At 45.9% G+C, this 17,720-nt stretch overlaps 2 protein-coding genes across 2 annotated transcripts; both read left to right on the forward strand.

Moving 5' to 3' along the window:
- The first annotated feature begins 90 nt into the window (after positions 1–90).
- On the forward strand, positions 91–13,687 carry snx13 (sorting nexin 13). Its single transcript, XM_068747021.1, has 25 exons — positions 91–181; positions 3,793–3,905; positions 4,052–4,154; positions 4,251–4,340; positions 5,215–5,336; positions 5,447–5,565; positions 5,824–5,928; positions 6,035–6,123; positions 6,421–6,504; positions 6,600–6,738; positions 6,845–6,933; positions 7,155–7,254; positions 7,676–7,869; positions 8,032–8,136; positions 8,254–8,424; positions 8,512–8,581; positions 9,244–9,386; positions 9,531–9,638; positions 9,746–9,856; positions 9,957–10,118; positions 10,241–10,312; positions 10,407–10,552; positions 11,019–11,087; positions 11,168–11,280; positions 11,435–13,687. The coding sequence occupies exons 1-25, from the start codon at positions 170–172 to the stop codon at positions 11,668–11,670; spliced, it is 2,865 nt and encodes a 954-aa protein (XP_068603122.1). The 5' UTR covers positions 91–169; the 3' UTR covers positions 11,671–13,687.
- Positions 13,688–15,399: 1,712 nt separating this feature from the next.
- Positions 15,400–17,695, forward strand: btd (biotinidase). The gene is made up of 6 exons (XM_068747321.1): positions 15,400–15,618; positions 15,898–16,047; positions 16,181–16,332; positions 16,442–16,619; positions 16,703–17,299; positions 17,377–17,695. Exons 1-6 carry the CDS (start codon positions 15,400–15,402, stop codon positions 17,647–17,649), a joined length of 1,569 nt encoding a protein of 522 aa, XP_068603422.1. The 3' UTR covers positions 17,650–17,695.
- The last annotated feature ends 25 nt before the right edge of the window (positions 17,696–17,720 follow it).

Raw genomic sequence — 17,720 nt, forward strand, 5'->3', positions numbered from 1 at the left:
GTAGCGAAGCCCAGACCCGAGGCACCCAAGACATTAACCTCGCAAACATGGCGACGCTCCGGAGGGAGTACGGAGATTGGAAAATACGGCCGTTTTTAACCGAGAACATAACCTCATCCTCGCATGTTACAATGTGGTGGGGTTAGCCAGAGCCACCGCCTTCTAGACGATGTTTGCGGAGGTAAGATGGTGGCAATCAAATAGAGGCGAGCGTTGTTAGAGTAGTTTGTTTTTCTAGTGACATGCTAGTTAGCTTGTAGCAGCTAGCGCCGTAGCGTTCGCCCCACAGGTAAACACACACACGGCTTGTGACAGGGAGAGAAACGCACGCACGCACACACACACACACACACGCACGCCCGCTTGTGTTTCCAGAAAGGCTTGTGTGCCGTAAGTGGCTGTCAGCCCGGGATCACACCGTTATTGCTCAAACTAATACGATGAGCTCTGGAAATCCGCGCTGCCGAACACCGTGCAGGAATTAGCTCGTCGCAGGCGAACGTCGGTAGTATGTGTTTAGATTATGAGTAACGTCCCTCAACAACGAGTTCCCGCATCACATCAAACACAGGTGAGCTGATCGGAGTGCCTCGACTGGGACTGGAACCCCTTTGGGTATTGGCATGGTTAATCACGGTTTTTGACTACTGCTAAATTGTGTTTATCTATGTAAACATTATTTAGCAACGACCGAATTAAGGCTGGCTTAAGAGTGCTGTTAGCTTTTCCTTCTCATTCATTGCTTCGCTTGTGTGTGTGTGTGTGTACTGTTCGATCGTGCCTTTCATGGCGATCGGCAGAATAAACTGGGCTAACGCAGCCTCGTCTTCTATTATTGATGATGAGGTGTGTTGCAGGTCAGTTCATTGATCAAGCTTCCGCTGGCGTGATGGCTTCGCACGGTGACACGTGAGTGTCACGTGATGCAGTTACTGATGTCAGAGGCGTGGGCTGCTGACTATGACCTTTGCCATTTCTCTTGGCATCGCTCCAGAAGTTTGAACTTTTTCCGGATGTCTAATCGGGTGTTTAACTATAGCTTAGCTTCACTTTGCTAAATGTCCTGCCTCACCTACAGCTGTCAATTAATTCTTTATAGTTTTATAGTGGAGCATCCTGTGATAAGTTATAATTGCCTGAAGAAACCTGCGTTCAGTGGTTAAAATTCATATATTTTATAATAAATGTTAACTTTTAAGGCAAAATAAACATTTCACTGTGCAAATGTACTTTATATACCTTAACAAACCAACACACATTAGTCCCAAGTCACTGGAAGAATATCTTTTGTTACTTTTGTATTTCCTGTCTTGGTTCATTTTACCGTCCATGTTGGTACCCAAACTATGTCCACATAACTGATTCATCTTTGTAGAGCAACAAAGTCTTTTTAAGGAACGCCCTGATTTCGTCCATCCGCCTATCCGCTGTCTTGTAGATGACGATCGTCTCACCTGCACCCGCTTTGCGGGTCACGGGGTAAAAAAAAAATAGCCTGAATCGCCTGAAAATCTTGATTCTTCAGGTTTCAATCTTGAATGAAGGTCAACGTGAGTCCGTGTGGATTTGACCCATACGTTTTTGTGAGCCCCTCTTGCTTTCGCTCTTCAGGCATTAACAGAATAGATCCCACAGGAGCGCTTTAATGAGCTGAGTTAACTTCTCACCCAGTCAGTGGCCGCACTGATCCGAGGGGGGGGGGGGGGGGGGGATGTTTCGCAAAAAAACCCAGCAATATCCAATCTTTAGCGGTTTCTCCACACGTGCAGCATGTGCGTAGTTGTGCGTGCATTTGTTTTCAAGTGGCACTATGAAATCTGGGAAATGATAACCTCCGAAGCGCAGATAAGAGGCTGCAGAAGCTTGTCTGAATGTGCCTGGAGTCAAGGACATCCAGGAGTGGCGTTCTTCACCAAAGCCCTTGTGCGGTGGTGCTTTTAAACATTTTGGATTATGCAGAGTTGACGTTCCTTGCACCAGGTTTGAGAGCGGTTGTGACAGATATAATATCACAAAGTTAAGAAATGGCGAGTTAATACAACGGCTCCAGAGGTGTTGCATTGAAATTAGCGTGAATACTTCTCTGTGGGGCGGTCGGCCCTCACACCAGCGAAGCATCTTATCACTGCGCGACGAGTTGACATCTTAAAGTTCAGCCCTGTGCTCTCGAACAAACGCGATGTGTGTCCTCATCCACAGGCGTCCCGCACAGAAAATATCACTCGTTTCATGTCGATGTGTTTGGATTGCGTAAGGAATTGCCTCGATGTGCATTCCTGGCGGGCTTCGGTGTTAATCGCTCAGACAGATGGTTCATGTCTAAAGCCCTGCGTAAGCTGTAATTACTCAAGATGGGCGGTTATCGTCTGTCCTGCCGAGCCGAGCCGAGCCTCTACGGCCTCCTCACATGGCCCACATCGACTGCTGCTCACCGGAGTCATTGACGTCAGGCTGCACTTATGTTACCCGGTTGAACTACATTCAAATGCCGACTCGGGGAATGATTGTCGTTGGCTGGACTGACCTGGGCAGTATTTCTTTCATGTCGGGGGGCAGGGGGGGGATGTGTGGCACATCGCTAAAGGAGAAACGTTTCCTTACAGTAGTGTTGCAAAACTGTTTATATTCACCTGATAGAAGAGCTCAATATACTGATTGATCCAGTGTAACCGAAAGCCCGGGGTAACAAACATGTCAGTGACGACCCGCTGAACGCGTCTGACCATCGGAGCTACTGATAACGTGAGTGAAAGATAAACAGAGTGGATCTGTCAGTAAAGATCAAGCTCTTCTTTGAGGTTCACAACAAAGTCCCGATCTATAGTATAACTTGATTTTCTTGTCAATGGTGATCGTATTGTGGCTGATAACGACGGTCTATTTCAGCATTCTGTCATTTAACACGGAATCTCAGGCAGGGTACAAACTGGATGGAGACGACCCTGACAAAGAGGTCGTGACGACGACGCTCCCGTAGAGTCTGTCCATCGATTCTACACAAACATTTGGAAGTATTTCAAGAAACTGATTTAGTATGCGTTGCGCGCTAAGGCATTGTGAAGCTTGCACATCATAACAAGGAGCTATGAGATAGTCTGTCGACAGTCTGTCATCACCTTACGAGCTAGCGGTGTCTGGTATGCGCCGTTGTGACGCCGTCTGAGCTTTTTGATAAGAGATGTTTCTCCTCTTGAGTTTGTTGGATTGAGAACGGGTTTTGCAATTGTTGTTGCAAACCATAGTATATATACTGTATGTTCATGCACAGTGCGGTAAATACATATGTATAATAATAAAATGAAAAAAGAGGTATTTAAGAATACCTGATCAAATAACATATGGTTCTCTATTCGTACCGATAGATATCTGTGCATCGGCCTGTAGACGGTAGCTACTCGCATTGTGCAGGTTTTGAGATAAGATTATAGACTAAACATGCTGCGAACGGGTTCCGTCGTCGCCTTCCTAATCAGAAAACTGGGAAAAAACGACGTCCTTTGCAGAGTTAATAAATGCTGGTTTCGGATGAAAACATGCTCTCAAGATCTATGCAGTCTGTAAAGATCCTAACTCACCAGTAGGGCTGCGTGACATGGCAAAAGAAAAAAAATATGATCAAGGTTGTGGCTCCAACTTCTCTTTGTACAACTTGAACCTGGAGTATTTCGTTGGCTTATTGTTTTTAGACTTAGTTGACTTTAATTTAATTTCTCAGCCAAGATTTTGATATTTTCAGGCTACGAAACTGCTTGAGATATATATCTTTATATATATAATGTCTGTGCATTTCAGGCCAGCCTGTCCATCTGGGGATGGGGGGGTCTTGGAGTCGTGCTGTTCCTCGTCACCTTTGGACCCTTTGCCATATTCTACCTGGCCTTTTATATCTTCTGCTTCATTGGCGGGTGAGCTAGAACGACATCTCAACTGCTCATCTTTTCCGGTCTTTGCATTAGCACGCCGTCTCGCGTTAATCGTGACGTCACTGTGTACGGGGAGCCTGATGGATCAGTTTACCAGCTGGTCTCTCGTTCCCACCTCTGCTTTCCAGGGGCTTTGCGGTCACTCTGCTCTATGGAAAGATCAATTCAGAGAAACATCTGGAGAAGTCAGAGCACTCCTACTTGCCTCCCACACAAATCGGTATACTGAAGGTACGCCTCAATGCTTCTTTTTTTTTTTATCTTAAAGAATATTAAAGTTTACATTCACTGTTATCCACTGACTGTGTTTCTCCTTATCTCCTCCAGACATTGGATGATATGAGGCAGGAGGTGAAGCCTCCGAAGATCGACCGGAGACTAACCGGCTCCAGTTTCATAGATGAACCACTACAACAGGTGTGTGTGTGTGTGTGTGTGTGTGTGTGTGTGTGTGTGCATTGTTCAGGTTTTTATAGAAACAGTTTTTAACTGTAGTTTGGGCTTCGATTCTTGAAGAAGTCGTCAACCTAAATCTAAGATTTATCAAAAAGGGTAAATAGATCTGTAAGGGGGGGGGGGGTCTTCCTCCCCGATGAAGAGGTGGTTCCACAGGAGAGTAGGTCAACTGATTTAATTGATGCTGGAAAATGCTTTCTGAGATTGCAGGTAAATGTTTTTCATCTTAATTCATAAATAGTTTCTCTAAATGATGACTCGGCTGTCTGCCAGAGAAGAGATGTTTTTTGTCTTTTCCTCCTGCGGGTCGTTTTATTTATTTTCTCCCCATCCTGCGGTTACAGCTTTGACAGCAGACAACAAGGAATTACTGTGTTGTCCTCTGTAAAGAAGCGTGGCCATACAGTTTATGTGTGTGTATATATATATATATATATATATAGCAGTATAACATCTTTATTATATATATATACACATCTGAAATGTTTCATTCTCTCCCTCTGCATAAATAAAGATGTTATACTGCTATGACAGCTATATTTCTGAGCTGTATGAATATTAGCACAACCAAATGATTTATTTGCTCACATTTACTCAGACCGAAGTGCCCGTTCATTTATTCTCTGGGTGTTTGCACTAGATACTGGCAGTCAACACATTTTAATCACATTTCAAAGCTTTATTTGCCCATCTCGCCTTTGAGTCGTGTGCAGCATTTAATTAAGCAGTTCGTCATTCCCTTTTTTGGGGAGACCAGCTCAGATCTTTCTCCGAGGGTCATCACAGAATTTTTTTTTCCATTTCCCTTCTCATCCTCCGCCATATTCGTCTGCAGGTGATCCAGTTTGCTCTGAGAGACTACATCCAGTACTGGTACTACACTCTGAGTGAGGATGAATCCTTTTTAATGGAGATCCGGCAGACACTGCAAAACGCCCTCGTCCAGTTCTCCACGAGGTACGAGACTCACGGACGTGCTTTTAAGGCCTCGATATTCAATGCCTGTCGCTTCTTTTTATTTGCTTTTAATTGAAATCTTTTTCTTCGTTATTTGCTCATGTGCCAAGGTCAAAAGAGGTGGACTGGCAGCCTTACTTTACCACTCGCCTGGTGGACGACTTCGCCACACATTTACGCGTCTTTAGAAAAGCACAGGATCGCCTCCCTGACAGAGAGGACAAGCAAAGTAAGCACACACTCGGGACATGTCCACACTTAGCCGGGTGTCTCCAGGAACCAAGATATTTTTCTACATATATTTTTTTTCCGAAGCGGACGGGGAAGGATATTCTGTAAAATAAAAATTTTAAAAAAACGGCTACGTGTCTACATGGCCTCAATCACATATTATCATTCTCGCTCAGAGCGATCATTAGCACAATAAGACAATGATCACTATGTGGACATTAGTGGTGATGATTGAAGAGGAGTTATGTCTGAACAGGGGATATTGCGGAGGAGCTGGTCGAGTCGTTCTTTGAGGCTGAGGTGGAGATGGAGAGGAAGATCTGTCGAGACGTGGTTTGCACGTCGCACAAGGACGAAGAAGGTAAACGCAGCTGCCGTTTGTCGGCCTCGCCGTTCGGAACGGGAGTGTTTCTCCACTTGATGTTACGATTGGCGCAAACCGAAGTTCGTGTGTGTGTGCACGTCAGGTTTTCTTCGGGACTTGTGCGAACTGCTTCTGTATCTGTTACTACCTCCTGGAGATTTCCACAACAAGAACATGAGATACTTCCTAAGAGTGAGTCTTCATACAAGCTAAACACACTCGACTTCCTTGTTCCGAGATGCGAATGTTGGATTCAGAATCGCATCGTCAATCGCAGAACGCATTTCTCTGCCTGTGTTGTTAATACATCATGGCTGAGCCCACGAGCCAAGAGCTGCTGCTGGTGCTTTTGGCCGCCGGCCAGTCAACAGCGTTATTGTCCAACACAATGCTTGTGAACACGCCGCACTGCAGTATACCTGTTTATGCGACAACATGTAATGCAGATTGTTCCGAGTGCACCTGGAAATGCTCTGCGATGTTTCTCAGGAGGTCCTAGCGCGTGGCGTGCTACTTCCTTTGATCAACCAGCTGAGCGACCCCGATTACATCAACCAGTTTGTCATCTGGATGGTGAGAGAGCTGACACTGTCGCCGAAAAGGAAGTCACACGAGGCAAAACTAAAAAGAGAGATGTCGTTGCGCAAATGCATTTTGTTTTTCCGTAGATCCACGACTCCAGCTGTAACTACGAAGCCTTCATGAACATCCTGAAGCTGACGGACAAGCCCGCCGAGCTGGAGGCCGTCAAAGACAAGGTCCTGGAGGAGCTGCAGTACCTCCGCTCCCTGGACACCGCTGGAGATGGTGAGCACTCGCACACCAGTAGTCATTTAATGTGCGAGGAGAAAGGCACCACGTAACTTTGTGCTTTCCTCCCCTCCCTGGCTTTCTTTGTCTTTCTGTTCTCAAGACATCAATGTGATCAAGAACCAGATCAACAGTCTTCTGTTTGTGAAGAAGGTGTGTGAGACCAGGATCCAGAGACTACGGTCTGGCAAGGTGAGGAACTGCTGCACGGACTAATTGTGCTTGCATTGGTGGATCCGACAAGATGCATAAACACTATTTGTTATCTTGAATAGTTTCTGAAAATATCAGCTGGACCTGCTGAGAGCCAGTTTGCTATTGAAGTCTTGGAAGTTTTTTGTGTTGGCCTGTATTCAAACATACAGTTTTATCTCTGCGCCAAAACTTCACTGATCTTTCTCTGTGACGTATAGGAGGTGGATGCCTTGAAGTTGGCAGCCAACTTTGGCAAGCTTTGTGTTATCCCACTGGATCACATTCTCATCCACAACATAGCGCTACAGTTCTTCATGGGTAATTCTGGAGATGCATCCTCACACACGTCACACTTGCCAGACATCGCTGCAGAAATGACTGCCAAGACCTGAATCATCTTTAGAACTCGCAATGTATTCCCTGTCTGTAGAATTTTTAAAGGTCGCTAAACAGCACAGATCAGATTACCACAGTGCAAACCAGAAGTCAAATTTAGTTACTTTAGGATATGGGCTGGAAAATAATAGAAGGCCGACAATTATGGATTGCTTATATGCTGCTTGAAACGTCAAACTATGATTGCATCATCAAAATTACGTTCTAAAAGTGTAACACTAGATGGCTCGTCCGTCACAAGATCAACAGACAGTCAAATAAACGCTCTGTTTATGCGCGTGTAATTAGAGCGCCGTGGTGGACAGACGCTCTCCTGAGCAGCTGGTGTGATTCTTTGACCCAGACTACATGCAGGCGGCGGGGGCTCAGGCAGAGCTGTTCTTCTGGCTCACTGTGGAGGGCTACCGAGTGACTGCGCAGCAGCAGCTGGAGGCCATGCAAGACTGGGAGAAAGATGGCAGGAAGCAACCCAGCGCCACCAAGGGGCTGCTGAAGGCTGCCGCCCTGGGCGTCTTCGAACAATACCTCTCTGACAAGGTAGGAGGGCTCGACTCGAACCCCCCCCGCCCCAGGTCGAGTTCAAGACAAGAGTTATTTTTCTTTAAAGGAAAATAATGAATTGGACTTATTTCCTGTCTTTTTGTTGTTGTTTATTTCAAATACAAATGCACATGCGTCTGTTGCTCTTCTACCCAACAGGCGTCTCCTCGGGTGCAGGTGGACGAGGTGTCCGTCTCAAATCTCGGGGAGAAACTACAGAAAGATGACCCCACGCCAGAGATATTTGATGAAATCCAGAGAAATGTGTGTTTCATTTGTATATGAAATACATTTACAGTTTTTTTTTTTTTTATGTGCTGCCTTGCTTCTGCTTGGTATCAAATTATCTTATGCTTATCCCCCCCCCCCCCCCCCCCCCAGGTGTATGACATGATGCTACGCGATGAACGCTACTACCCTTCCTTCAAGCAGAGTCCGCTCTACGTCCGCATGCTGGCAGAGCTGGATATGTTGAAGGAGCCCAGCTTCCGGGGATCTGATGACGGCGACGGGGAATCATTCAATGGCTCTCCGACCGGAAGCATAAGCCTCGTGAGTCGCGTTCGCGTTCAGGATAAAAATGCTGATGTAGCTGTCTAACTCTGAGTAAACTAAACGACTCGCTTGCTGTGATTTCAGTCTTATGACGACTTGTCCAACTCCTGCCACGATGAATCTATGCACATACACGCCTTCATCTCTGACACAGGTACAGAAATGCTCCCGTCTGAACATTGTTGCCATGGGGTCTTAAGGTCAGGAGGTTGTGGGTTTTCTTTCAGTCACTGGCAGCTTATGACTGATTTTTTTTTTTTTCCAGCCATCACCTTTAGATGCACGTTTGTGAATTAGACATTAAGGGTCGGTATAGATTTGGCAGATGAAGTGTTCTATACTATAGAACACTTCATCTGCATTTCACAGGTGTGGGTTTTTGGTGTTATAAGTAATGGGAAATACGAGACTGGGACTTTGTTGAGTATATTCGATGTCTTTTAGCCCCTTTGCATCCCTCTCTGCATGCTTTTTCTTTGGTTTCTCGCCCTCCATTTTACAGCATGTCTGCTGTATCACCTCATTCAGTTCCAGTATTCTTTATTTATGTAAATCAATCACCTTCACTATTTTTCTGTTGTTCCATTTTCATCCCTCCTACTCTTCCTGCCACGCTGTTTCCCATTTTATCACCTCCCCACCCCCTCTTCTCTGCATTCTTTCTTTTTAACACTTCTTCCCCTCCCGCTTTCAACCTGCACATACCCCCCCCCCTTCATCTTCTGCTTCCAACCCCTCTTCCTCCACCCCCATTTTGGCTGTAATTCCGGGGCGGGATAGCTGATGCTTCTCTCCCGGGATTCTGGGGTGCTGCAGGGGTCTGCAATGAGCACGGTAAGACCTACGCATTGTACGCCATCACCGTGATCAGACGACATCAGGACGGCAGCGATGACTGCTGGAAGACCTACCGCCGCTACTCGGACTTCCACGACTTCCACATGAGAATCACAGAACAGGTGTGTGTGTGTGTGTGTGTGTGTGTGTGTGTGTGTGTGTGTGTGTGTGTGTGTGATTCAGTGAGTTTATCTTGAAGGGAGTTAGGATTCGTGCTGCAACACGAAGCAGCAGCAGCTCATGAACGGGTCCCTTTGTGTTTTTAGTTTGAGAACCTGGCATCAATCCTGAAGCTGCCGGGGAAGAAGACCTTCAACAACATGGACAGAGACTTCCTCGAAAAGAGGAAAAAAGACCTCAACGCTTACCTTCAGGTAACAATTTTACATGCTGGTTTTCCCAGTCGGACTCTTAGTTGGCTTCACTGTCTCGCACCGTGTTGTAGAGTGTGTGCCGGTAACGATCGGATGTGTGTTGCTAGTTGCTGCTGAACCCAGAGATGGTGAAGGCCTGTCCAACTCTGATTCCCTACGTCTACGACTTCCTAGAGAACAAAGCCTACAACAAGGGCAAGGGAGAGTTTGCACGAAAGGTAAATTGGTCAAGTGTTTCCGTGGCTTATGCTTACTACCAAATAATTGCAAATGTGTATATAAAATACAATTCCTCCTTTGGTTTTATCATCCCATCAGATTGACACGTTTGTAAATCCTCTGAGGAGCTCCATGAGAAACGTGTCTAATAAGGTGAAGGCCTTGCCAGACAGTCTGGCTGAGGGCATGACCAAAGTGTCTGATAACATGGGTCGCATGTCGGAGCGACTGGGCCAGGACATTAAACAGTCCATCCTCAAGGTAGCACCAGGATGCCGTAGCCTAATAAAGACGTCTAGTTGTAGATTTTGTGAATCAAAAAGCATCTCTTGTTTGCTGGTGTTGTGATTTGACTATCCCCACATCCTCTCCGGTTTTACCAGGTGCCTCCGCTCCTCCCCAAGGCCGACATCGACCCTGAACACTGTCGAGTGTCGGCCCAGCTCGATGACAACGTGAGCCAGCGGGCACTTTGGGGGGCTGGGTGTGTGTTTTCATTTGTTTCCTCGTGGCTTTATTTGTACGTTTGTTTACCGTTTGCGTTTCCAGGTGGACGATAACATCCCGCTGAGGGTTATGCTGCTGCTGATGGACGAGGTGTTTGACCTCAAGGAGAAGAACCAGTGGCTGCGCAGGAACATCAAGAACCTGCTGCAGCAGCTCATCAGGGCCACGTACGGAGACACGATCAACAGGTCAGAAAAGGCAGTTCAGAAAGTTATGGAAAATATCAGCACATAGACAGCAGGCAAAAAAATAAGGCGTTTGTTTGTGCTGCCTTCCACCCGGACACACTGAAGTTTAATGATGGCGTAAATTTGTGTAAATATGATTAAAGTGTTTTGAGCTTTGAGGCAGAAGATGATTTTTACCGCCGCCAAGGAGGTTGTATCTTTGAGTCTTACCCTCAATTGTTTCAATTGCTGCTTGAAGAAACAAACACAGTGAAGCTGAAGCAACAATTTGTGTGTGTGTGTGTGTGCGATCTCACCACCGCCTTTGATCATGTTCAAATAGACATAGAGCTTAGGCTCGAAAATGTCAAAATAAACCAAACGTATAAACAAATTATTCCAAGCAATTTAACCTGAGCGGACGTATAAATATGATTCTCACTCAGACGAGGATTAGACCAATAAATGAACGACCTTGTTTCTACAGGAAAATTGTAGATCATGTGGACTACCTGACGTCACCAGAACAGGTGGCAGACTACGTCAAGAAGTTCAGGTAAGCCCGCCCCTTTCTCTCTGAAATCACTCCGATTGGTCGGAAGCATTGCGAGTAATCCTCGTCGGCTCTGAACACAGGGATTCCTACTGGCCCAACGGTATTCTGGCCGAGACACCGCCCCGCCGGGACAAGAACAACCGCATGAGGACACGAGTAGCTGCCAAGACCAGCCTGCTGGGCATCATGCCAGGTGCAAACGCACAAACACGTGCACAGTTAATCTAGATGTCCTATATCCCTGTTTGGGTCTACGGCATCGAGTTCTCGAACAGAAACATTCTGTCAGCAAACACTTGAGATCAAACCTCCTGACTCCCTCCGACATGTTTTCTTTCCTACCTCAGATGAGTTGAAGCACATAATCGGAGCGGACACCACGAGGAAGGGCATACTCCGCGTCTTCGACATGTTCCAGTACCAACCCATGAACCGGCGCCTGGTCTACGTTTTCCTGGAGGGCTTCTTGGAGACCATGTTTCCCCAGTACAAATTCCCTGAGCTGTTTGTCAAGCTGCACTCCCGCTCGCCGCGCATCCACAGATACAGCCAGAAACTCAAATCCTCGTCACTCAAGAGGTGACAGGAAAGGACGGGGGGCAACGGGACATGGGGCTGACTTGACACTAATAAGAGAACTGAGAGTGGAGGGGGGGGTGGCTTGCTGCGAATGGTGATGCGTGTGCGCCACAGATTGTTCAGCCTCTTCACTCCCCTCACATACTCTATTCGGAAAACACTCCAGTTATCCTGACTATTATTTCTGAGGGAGCTGAGGGATAAGCGACACACACTCTGCCCTCCTCACTCTGTGACGCACGCACAAACGATTCTTGTAATTTGCACCCAGACTGAATATTGGAAGTCTTTTCTTTTTATTTAGAATAATGTCCTCTGCCTCTTTTGGACCTGTGTTGAGCTTTAAATCGTGGGCTGATCAAATGCTGCTGTCCTGCGGTCCGGAGAGAGCAGACCACAAATACTGTATAGTTTTTAAAATGCAGGCGTTGATAGCATAGACCCACACCTTGCCTTACCTTCTTGCTTCTGTCTTCTGGCTGGCTGCAGTAAAACCTTCCCTCGCGCCGTATTAATTTCATCTGCAAAAGCCGCACACTTGCTCACATGCAAGGATATTTCGTTCTCATAGCAACCAAATATGACCGTAGCACCGGGTTGAAAAGGCGGCGTTTTTAAAATGTGTCTGAACAAATGTGGGTCAAAAAGCATGACTTCTGTTTTTCTTCCTGGTTTTTTTCCTCCTCTTCTAACTTTGTATGTTTCTCAAGATTCATGTTGAGAATTATATTTCCTCTTTCCAAAGTTGTACCATCTGTGCACCACCCATGATCCTCTGAGAAAAAGTGACTTCCCCTTTAATGACGACCAAAGCTCAATCTGATCCACGTGTGTGTGTGTGTGTGTGTGTGTGCGCGCGCACTGGTTTGATGTCGGGGATCGTCTGAATATTTACTGTGCTTCATACCATCATTCACGTGGGGAAAGAGAATACAAAGCTGACCTTTTATAATGAACTAAAAGCAAAGAATGTACTCTCTGGTCCAGTCTGTTAGGCTCATGTAGAAGTGTGTGTCTGTGTGTGTGTGTGCGTATGTACGTGTAGCACGAAGAAGCAGCCCTCGTCAGTCAGAAACTGTAAGTGTGAGATAGAAATCAGCCTTAAGAATACGCACAGTACATACTGACCAAGAGACGCACGCTAGCGGTCGCTTGCCCTCACATGACTGAACGTTACGAGGAAAATCAAGATGGGGATGTGATGTGGAGAAATATCCCCAATCACTTTCATTCAAAGTTTTGTTAATTTTGTGCACTATTTATTTTTTCTTTAATGCATGTGCATTTTGAATAATTGTGCAGTAAAAACAAAAAAGTGCTTTGTATGGTTTTAATAGCGAAAGTGAAAGAACTTCCCCCACAGATGTTTTCTTATCCCAAAAACTCAACATTCCTTTGTTGTAAAAGTACATTTAATTGATTTAAAGACTTGTTTTATAAGTCTGAGGGTTTGTCCACTACATACATAATCTGGGTCTGACCTGTTTTGAGTGGCAATAAGTCTTAGTTATTGATATCCAATGTTTTTTTTTTTAAGAGCTAAGTCTTGTGACCAATGACATCACTGCGAATGAGCAGGTGACTAGCAGCTGCTAGAAGGCCTCTCCCCTTGGCTGGGGGATTGCTTGCACTGATTGGCCCTGGTGATCTCTCCGGGTGGAGCAGGAGAACATGAACTGGAGCCTCTCTTACTGGGAGGTGAACATTTTGAGCCCACATTGGAGGAAGCATCACCCTGAACTTTCTGCACAGAAGAAGGCATTTTTTTTTAACCCCAGTATTTATGATAATGATAAAATGTGCATATCTGTGTACAGTATGTTAAGAGTGTGCCTAAATGTATTGTCAACTCTATTTTCATATTTTTCTTTAGACAAAAAAAAAAATCAACGCCATGATCATTTTATGCGAATGAAAATGACTTTAGGGTTGTTTATTTTGCGTCATGCTTATCAAATTCATGTGAGCAATTGTGCTCAGACCAGTATAACACTAATAAAAAGGTAACTCAGACTAACCTACCCACTGTGTGTGCTCTATATTTGTGTTTCTGCTTTCTGAATTTGAGGTTGTTGCTATGAATGCCAAACACTGATGTGTCTGAAGTGGCAGCATGTTTTGCATTTCTTGTCAAGATTGAGCTTTAATTTTTTATTTTTAAAATCCTAACAGGCAGGATGCGTACTTTATCACCACCAAAACTGTTAAAACAAGGTCTACTTTTGTCTGTTGTCTCCTGGCGACCTGTCCGAGGTGTAAACTGCCTCTCAGCATTGTCAGCAGGGATTGAGCAAATATTAAAATTAAACTTTATAAAATGTCTATTTTACACTCAGATATAGTTTTGGAATTACTTTCTATTCACCTACCCATTCCTGTTAAGCATACTTTTACCTTCCCGCATGAATGCACTCGTTTCTACTCAAAAATATATGCGTATACTCACAAAGATGAAGAAAATATCCCCTTTTGAATCCATTTTAATTAATCTTTCAGTGATTCCATTCATCAACACAATGATACGTCGCTCCATTTACAGCGCAAAGCGTATCTTCCAACACCGGAGCAGCGACTTCTTCCTGGTGTCACGTTGTCCATCATTACGTCACTTTGTAGTTCAAGAAGACGTTTGTTTACACTTTCAGGTCCGCCGCCTTCGCTCTTCCGACCGGGTCAGCGATGAGAACAGTTCCCCACGCAAATAAACCTGACGGGAAAAAAAACAAACAAACAAACAAACACGTATCATTGAGAAAGCGGCGCCTCGTTGATGTCGCAGCTACAGTTTCAACACAACTTACTAGCAGCGAAAGTAATCTGCGCTATTGTCCCCATTGCGGGCGGTGCGCCGCGCTGCATTACTTTCCGGGCTGCGTAAAACACGTAAGCTCCAGATAGGATCAAACCCCCGCCGGAGAGAATGCGGCAGCTCCAACAGTTAGCGAATATCTTCTTGGTGGGTGTTGTTGACACGTCTGCGCCGTTTGAAGGTGCTTCCTGAGGGGTTGACATTGCGCTGCAATGTGCTAGTGCTAATGCTAATATATGACCCGGGCAAAGCGCAAGGAGACGTGACGGAAACGCGACAAGATCAAATGTTTCATGTGGTCTAATAAATCTTGGACGAGAAAATCAAAAAAGCGCGATGTTACGGTCGTAGTTTGTCATAAACGTACTAAAGCGGCCGAAAAAGAGATTTTCAAAGTGCTTCCGGGTTAAAAACTTTATATTTCCGGTTTGTTTTTAAAATAAAGGTTTGGGTTTTTTTTCCGGTTTTCAATCTTAAATTTATTTACAGAGTTCTCATTTGCGTGGAACGACCATCCAGAAATAACTTCTGCTTTTATGACTGATTAATCAAAAATATTTTTCATTCATGTGGAACAAAACACAGTTTGTGTGTTTACGACAAAACAACAAAAAAAAAGATGCTAAATCTGGAACATTTCCATCAAATAAATTAACACTGATCGGATTCGAAAGGGGTTCTGGGTAACGGAACTGGTATTTCCTGTCTGTTCTTTTCAAAACAAAGGCATTGTTTGTTTCCTATTCCCGATTGATGTAAACGCAACCACAGCAAGTTTAATCATTGACAGCGTCGGCAACAAATCAACTGGTGGCCCTTGACCACTGGTCACGTCGGACTCGTATAGGACCAACTGGACCAGGTCGGTACCGCCTAGTTCGGTGACCTTTGGCGATCATCGAACGGCGCTCAACGAAAGAAACGATGTTTTTATTCGTTTTTGTTCCGGTCATTTTCGGTTTCACTTCGGCCCTTCTACCATATTCCTCCCTTTTCCGTCCGTCGTACCACGCTGCGGTGTACGAGCACAAGATAATCCTGAACCCGGAGCCCCGTGTGCCCCTGTCCCGGGCTGATGCGCTGCGCCACATGAACCTGAACCTGGACGTCTACGAGACGCAGGCAGCCGAGGCGTCTCAGCGGGTACAATGAAAGCTGGATCTCCCCTATATCTCAGTGCTTCTCAATTATTTTCTGTTACGCCCCCCCCCCCCCCCCCCCCCCCGCAACTATAAATTATATTACTTGTCTATAAAATTGTTATAGACAACTCTATGGTTGTATCTGCTGCTGTATCTTAAGTCTTAAGCATGCGCAACTCTTTATTTAGCCCATTTCCTGCTGAGATACGTTTCAACGCGTATTATAATACACGCTCAGTACCTGCTGTAGCGTAATGAAACTTGGCCTTTGTTCCTTCAGGGTGTCCAGATCTTGGTGTTCCCAGAAAACGGTCTCCAGGGTTTCAACTTCAGCCGTTCATCCGTCGCTGGCTACCTTGAAACCATTCCTGACCCCCAGCAGGAGAAGTGGAACCCCTGCACAGAGCCAGGCAAACACAACAACACCGAGGTAAACCATCCCCTATTAAAAACTTATTTCAATGGGATTTGGATCAGGAAGTCTAAAATGTGAAATGAAACGGTGACACCTTTGGGATTGTAAAAACATGCATCACCATTTGAGTACCTATTTTATTTCACAGGTTCTCTACCGACTGAGCTGCATGGCCCGGCGTCACAACCTCTACCTTGTGGCCAATGTGGCTGACCTGCAGCCCTGCCCCCTGCCGACCGACCCCTCCGCCACCTGCCCCGCAGACCTACGGTGGCAGTTCAACACCAACGTGGTTTTCAGGTTCAGCGTAGATCTTTCAGCATTAAGACAAAGACCGGCTTCTCGCCGTACTGGAATATCCCAGCCGACATGAATAATTACTAGTATCGAATCATTATTATTCGTACAGTTCAGATGGTCTGCTGGTGGCGCGCTACCATAAGCACAACCTGTACTACGAGGATGCCTTTGACACGCCTCCGCAGCCTGAGATCATAACATTTGACACGCCTTTTGCTGGGAGGTTTGGCCTCTTGATCTGCTTCGACCTTCTGTTCTATAATCCCACCGTTACTCTGGTGGAGCAGGTAGAACATCTCATTTCATACACAGCCCTGCAGCTCTGTGTACCTTTTTTTCCTAACATCTGCCTCCGTTTGGACCATTCCAGGGTGTGCGTCAGCTGATCTTCCCCACGGCTTGGATGAACCAGCTCCCCCTACTAGATTCAGTCCAGTTCCAGAGGGCGTTCAGTTTCGGGGCCAATGTCACCCTGTTGGCTGCCAACATTCGTCATGATAAATTCATTATGACAGGAAGTGGTATCTACACTCCTTGGTTTGCCTACTACCACCACGCCAAGGAAGGAGAGCCAGAGGAGGGTAGGCTGCTAATGTCAAGGGTGCCGGTCTTGGACCCTCGGTGGTTGGAGCAGCGCATCACCGAAGAAGAGGAGGTGCTAGCAGACGAGTCCGGATTATTTAGTAATGACGAATCTGGATACTGTCACAAAAAGAATGGTTCAGATTCACCTCCTGAACCCGCAGGTGCAGTTTATTCCTCCCCTGATACCTTCATCTCATCAATGATGCATGATCCGTTTACCTTTGCCCTCTTAAATGAAACGGAGGGCAACCTGAAGGTGTGCAATGGCACCTTTTGCTGCTACCTGCAGTACCGGCGGTCACCACAAGGGAACAGTGAAGAGCTCTTTGCATTGGGAGCATTCGCTGGGACACACAAGGGAAACGGGCTTTACGCCCTCCAGGTATGATCGAGAGCAATTTCAACTATTTGAAGGCGCTTCGTGAGAATCTCGTCACAATTATCACATCTCTGTTGCAGATCTGTGCTCTCGTTCGCTGTGCAGGCTCGGACCCCTATTCCTGCGGACAGGAAGTGGATGAATCGGAGTCTAAATTTGACTTTGTACTGGAAGGGATGTTTGACACCAAATATGTTTATCCATCAGTTTTGTCGAGCGATATGATCCTAGAGCAGCCCAAGGATTTCCAAAGCGCTGCATGCGGCCGAGTGACTTTGAAACACCACAACATGACCGCTGGGTTGGTGACTGCCTGTCTGTACGGACGAATGTATCACCTGGACAAACAGTGAAATGCTTTGGAACACATGTTTGTACATGTAACATGTAATAAAAACAAAAGAGAAAAAATTAGCTTGTTGTT

This window comes from Brachionichthys hirsutus, chromosome 13, assembly GCF_040956055.1.
Source record: "Brachionichthys hirsutus isolate HB-005 chromosome 13, CSIRO-AGI_Bhir_v1, whole genome shotgun sequence".
Lineage (NCBI taxonomy): Eukaryota > Metazoa > Chordata > Actinopteri > Lophiiformes > Brachionichthyidae > Brachionichthys > Brachionichthys hirsutus.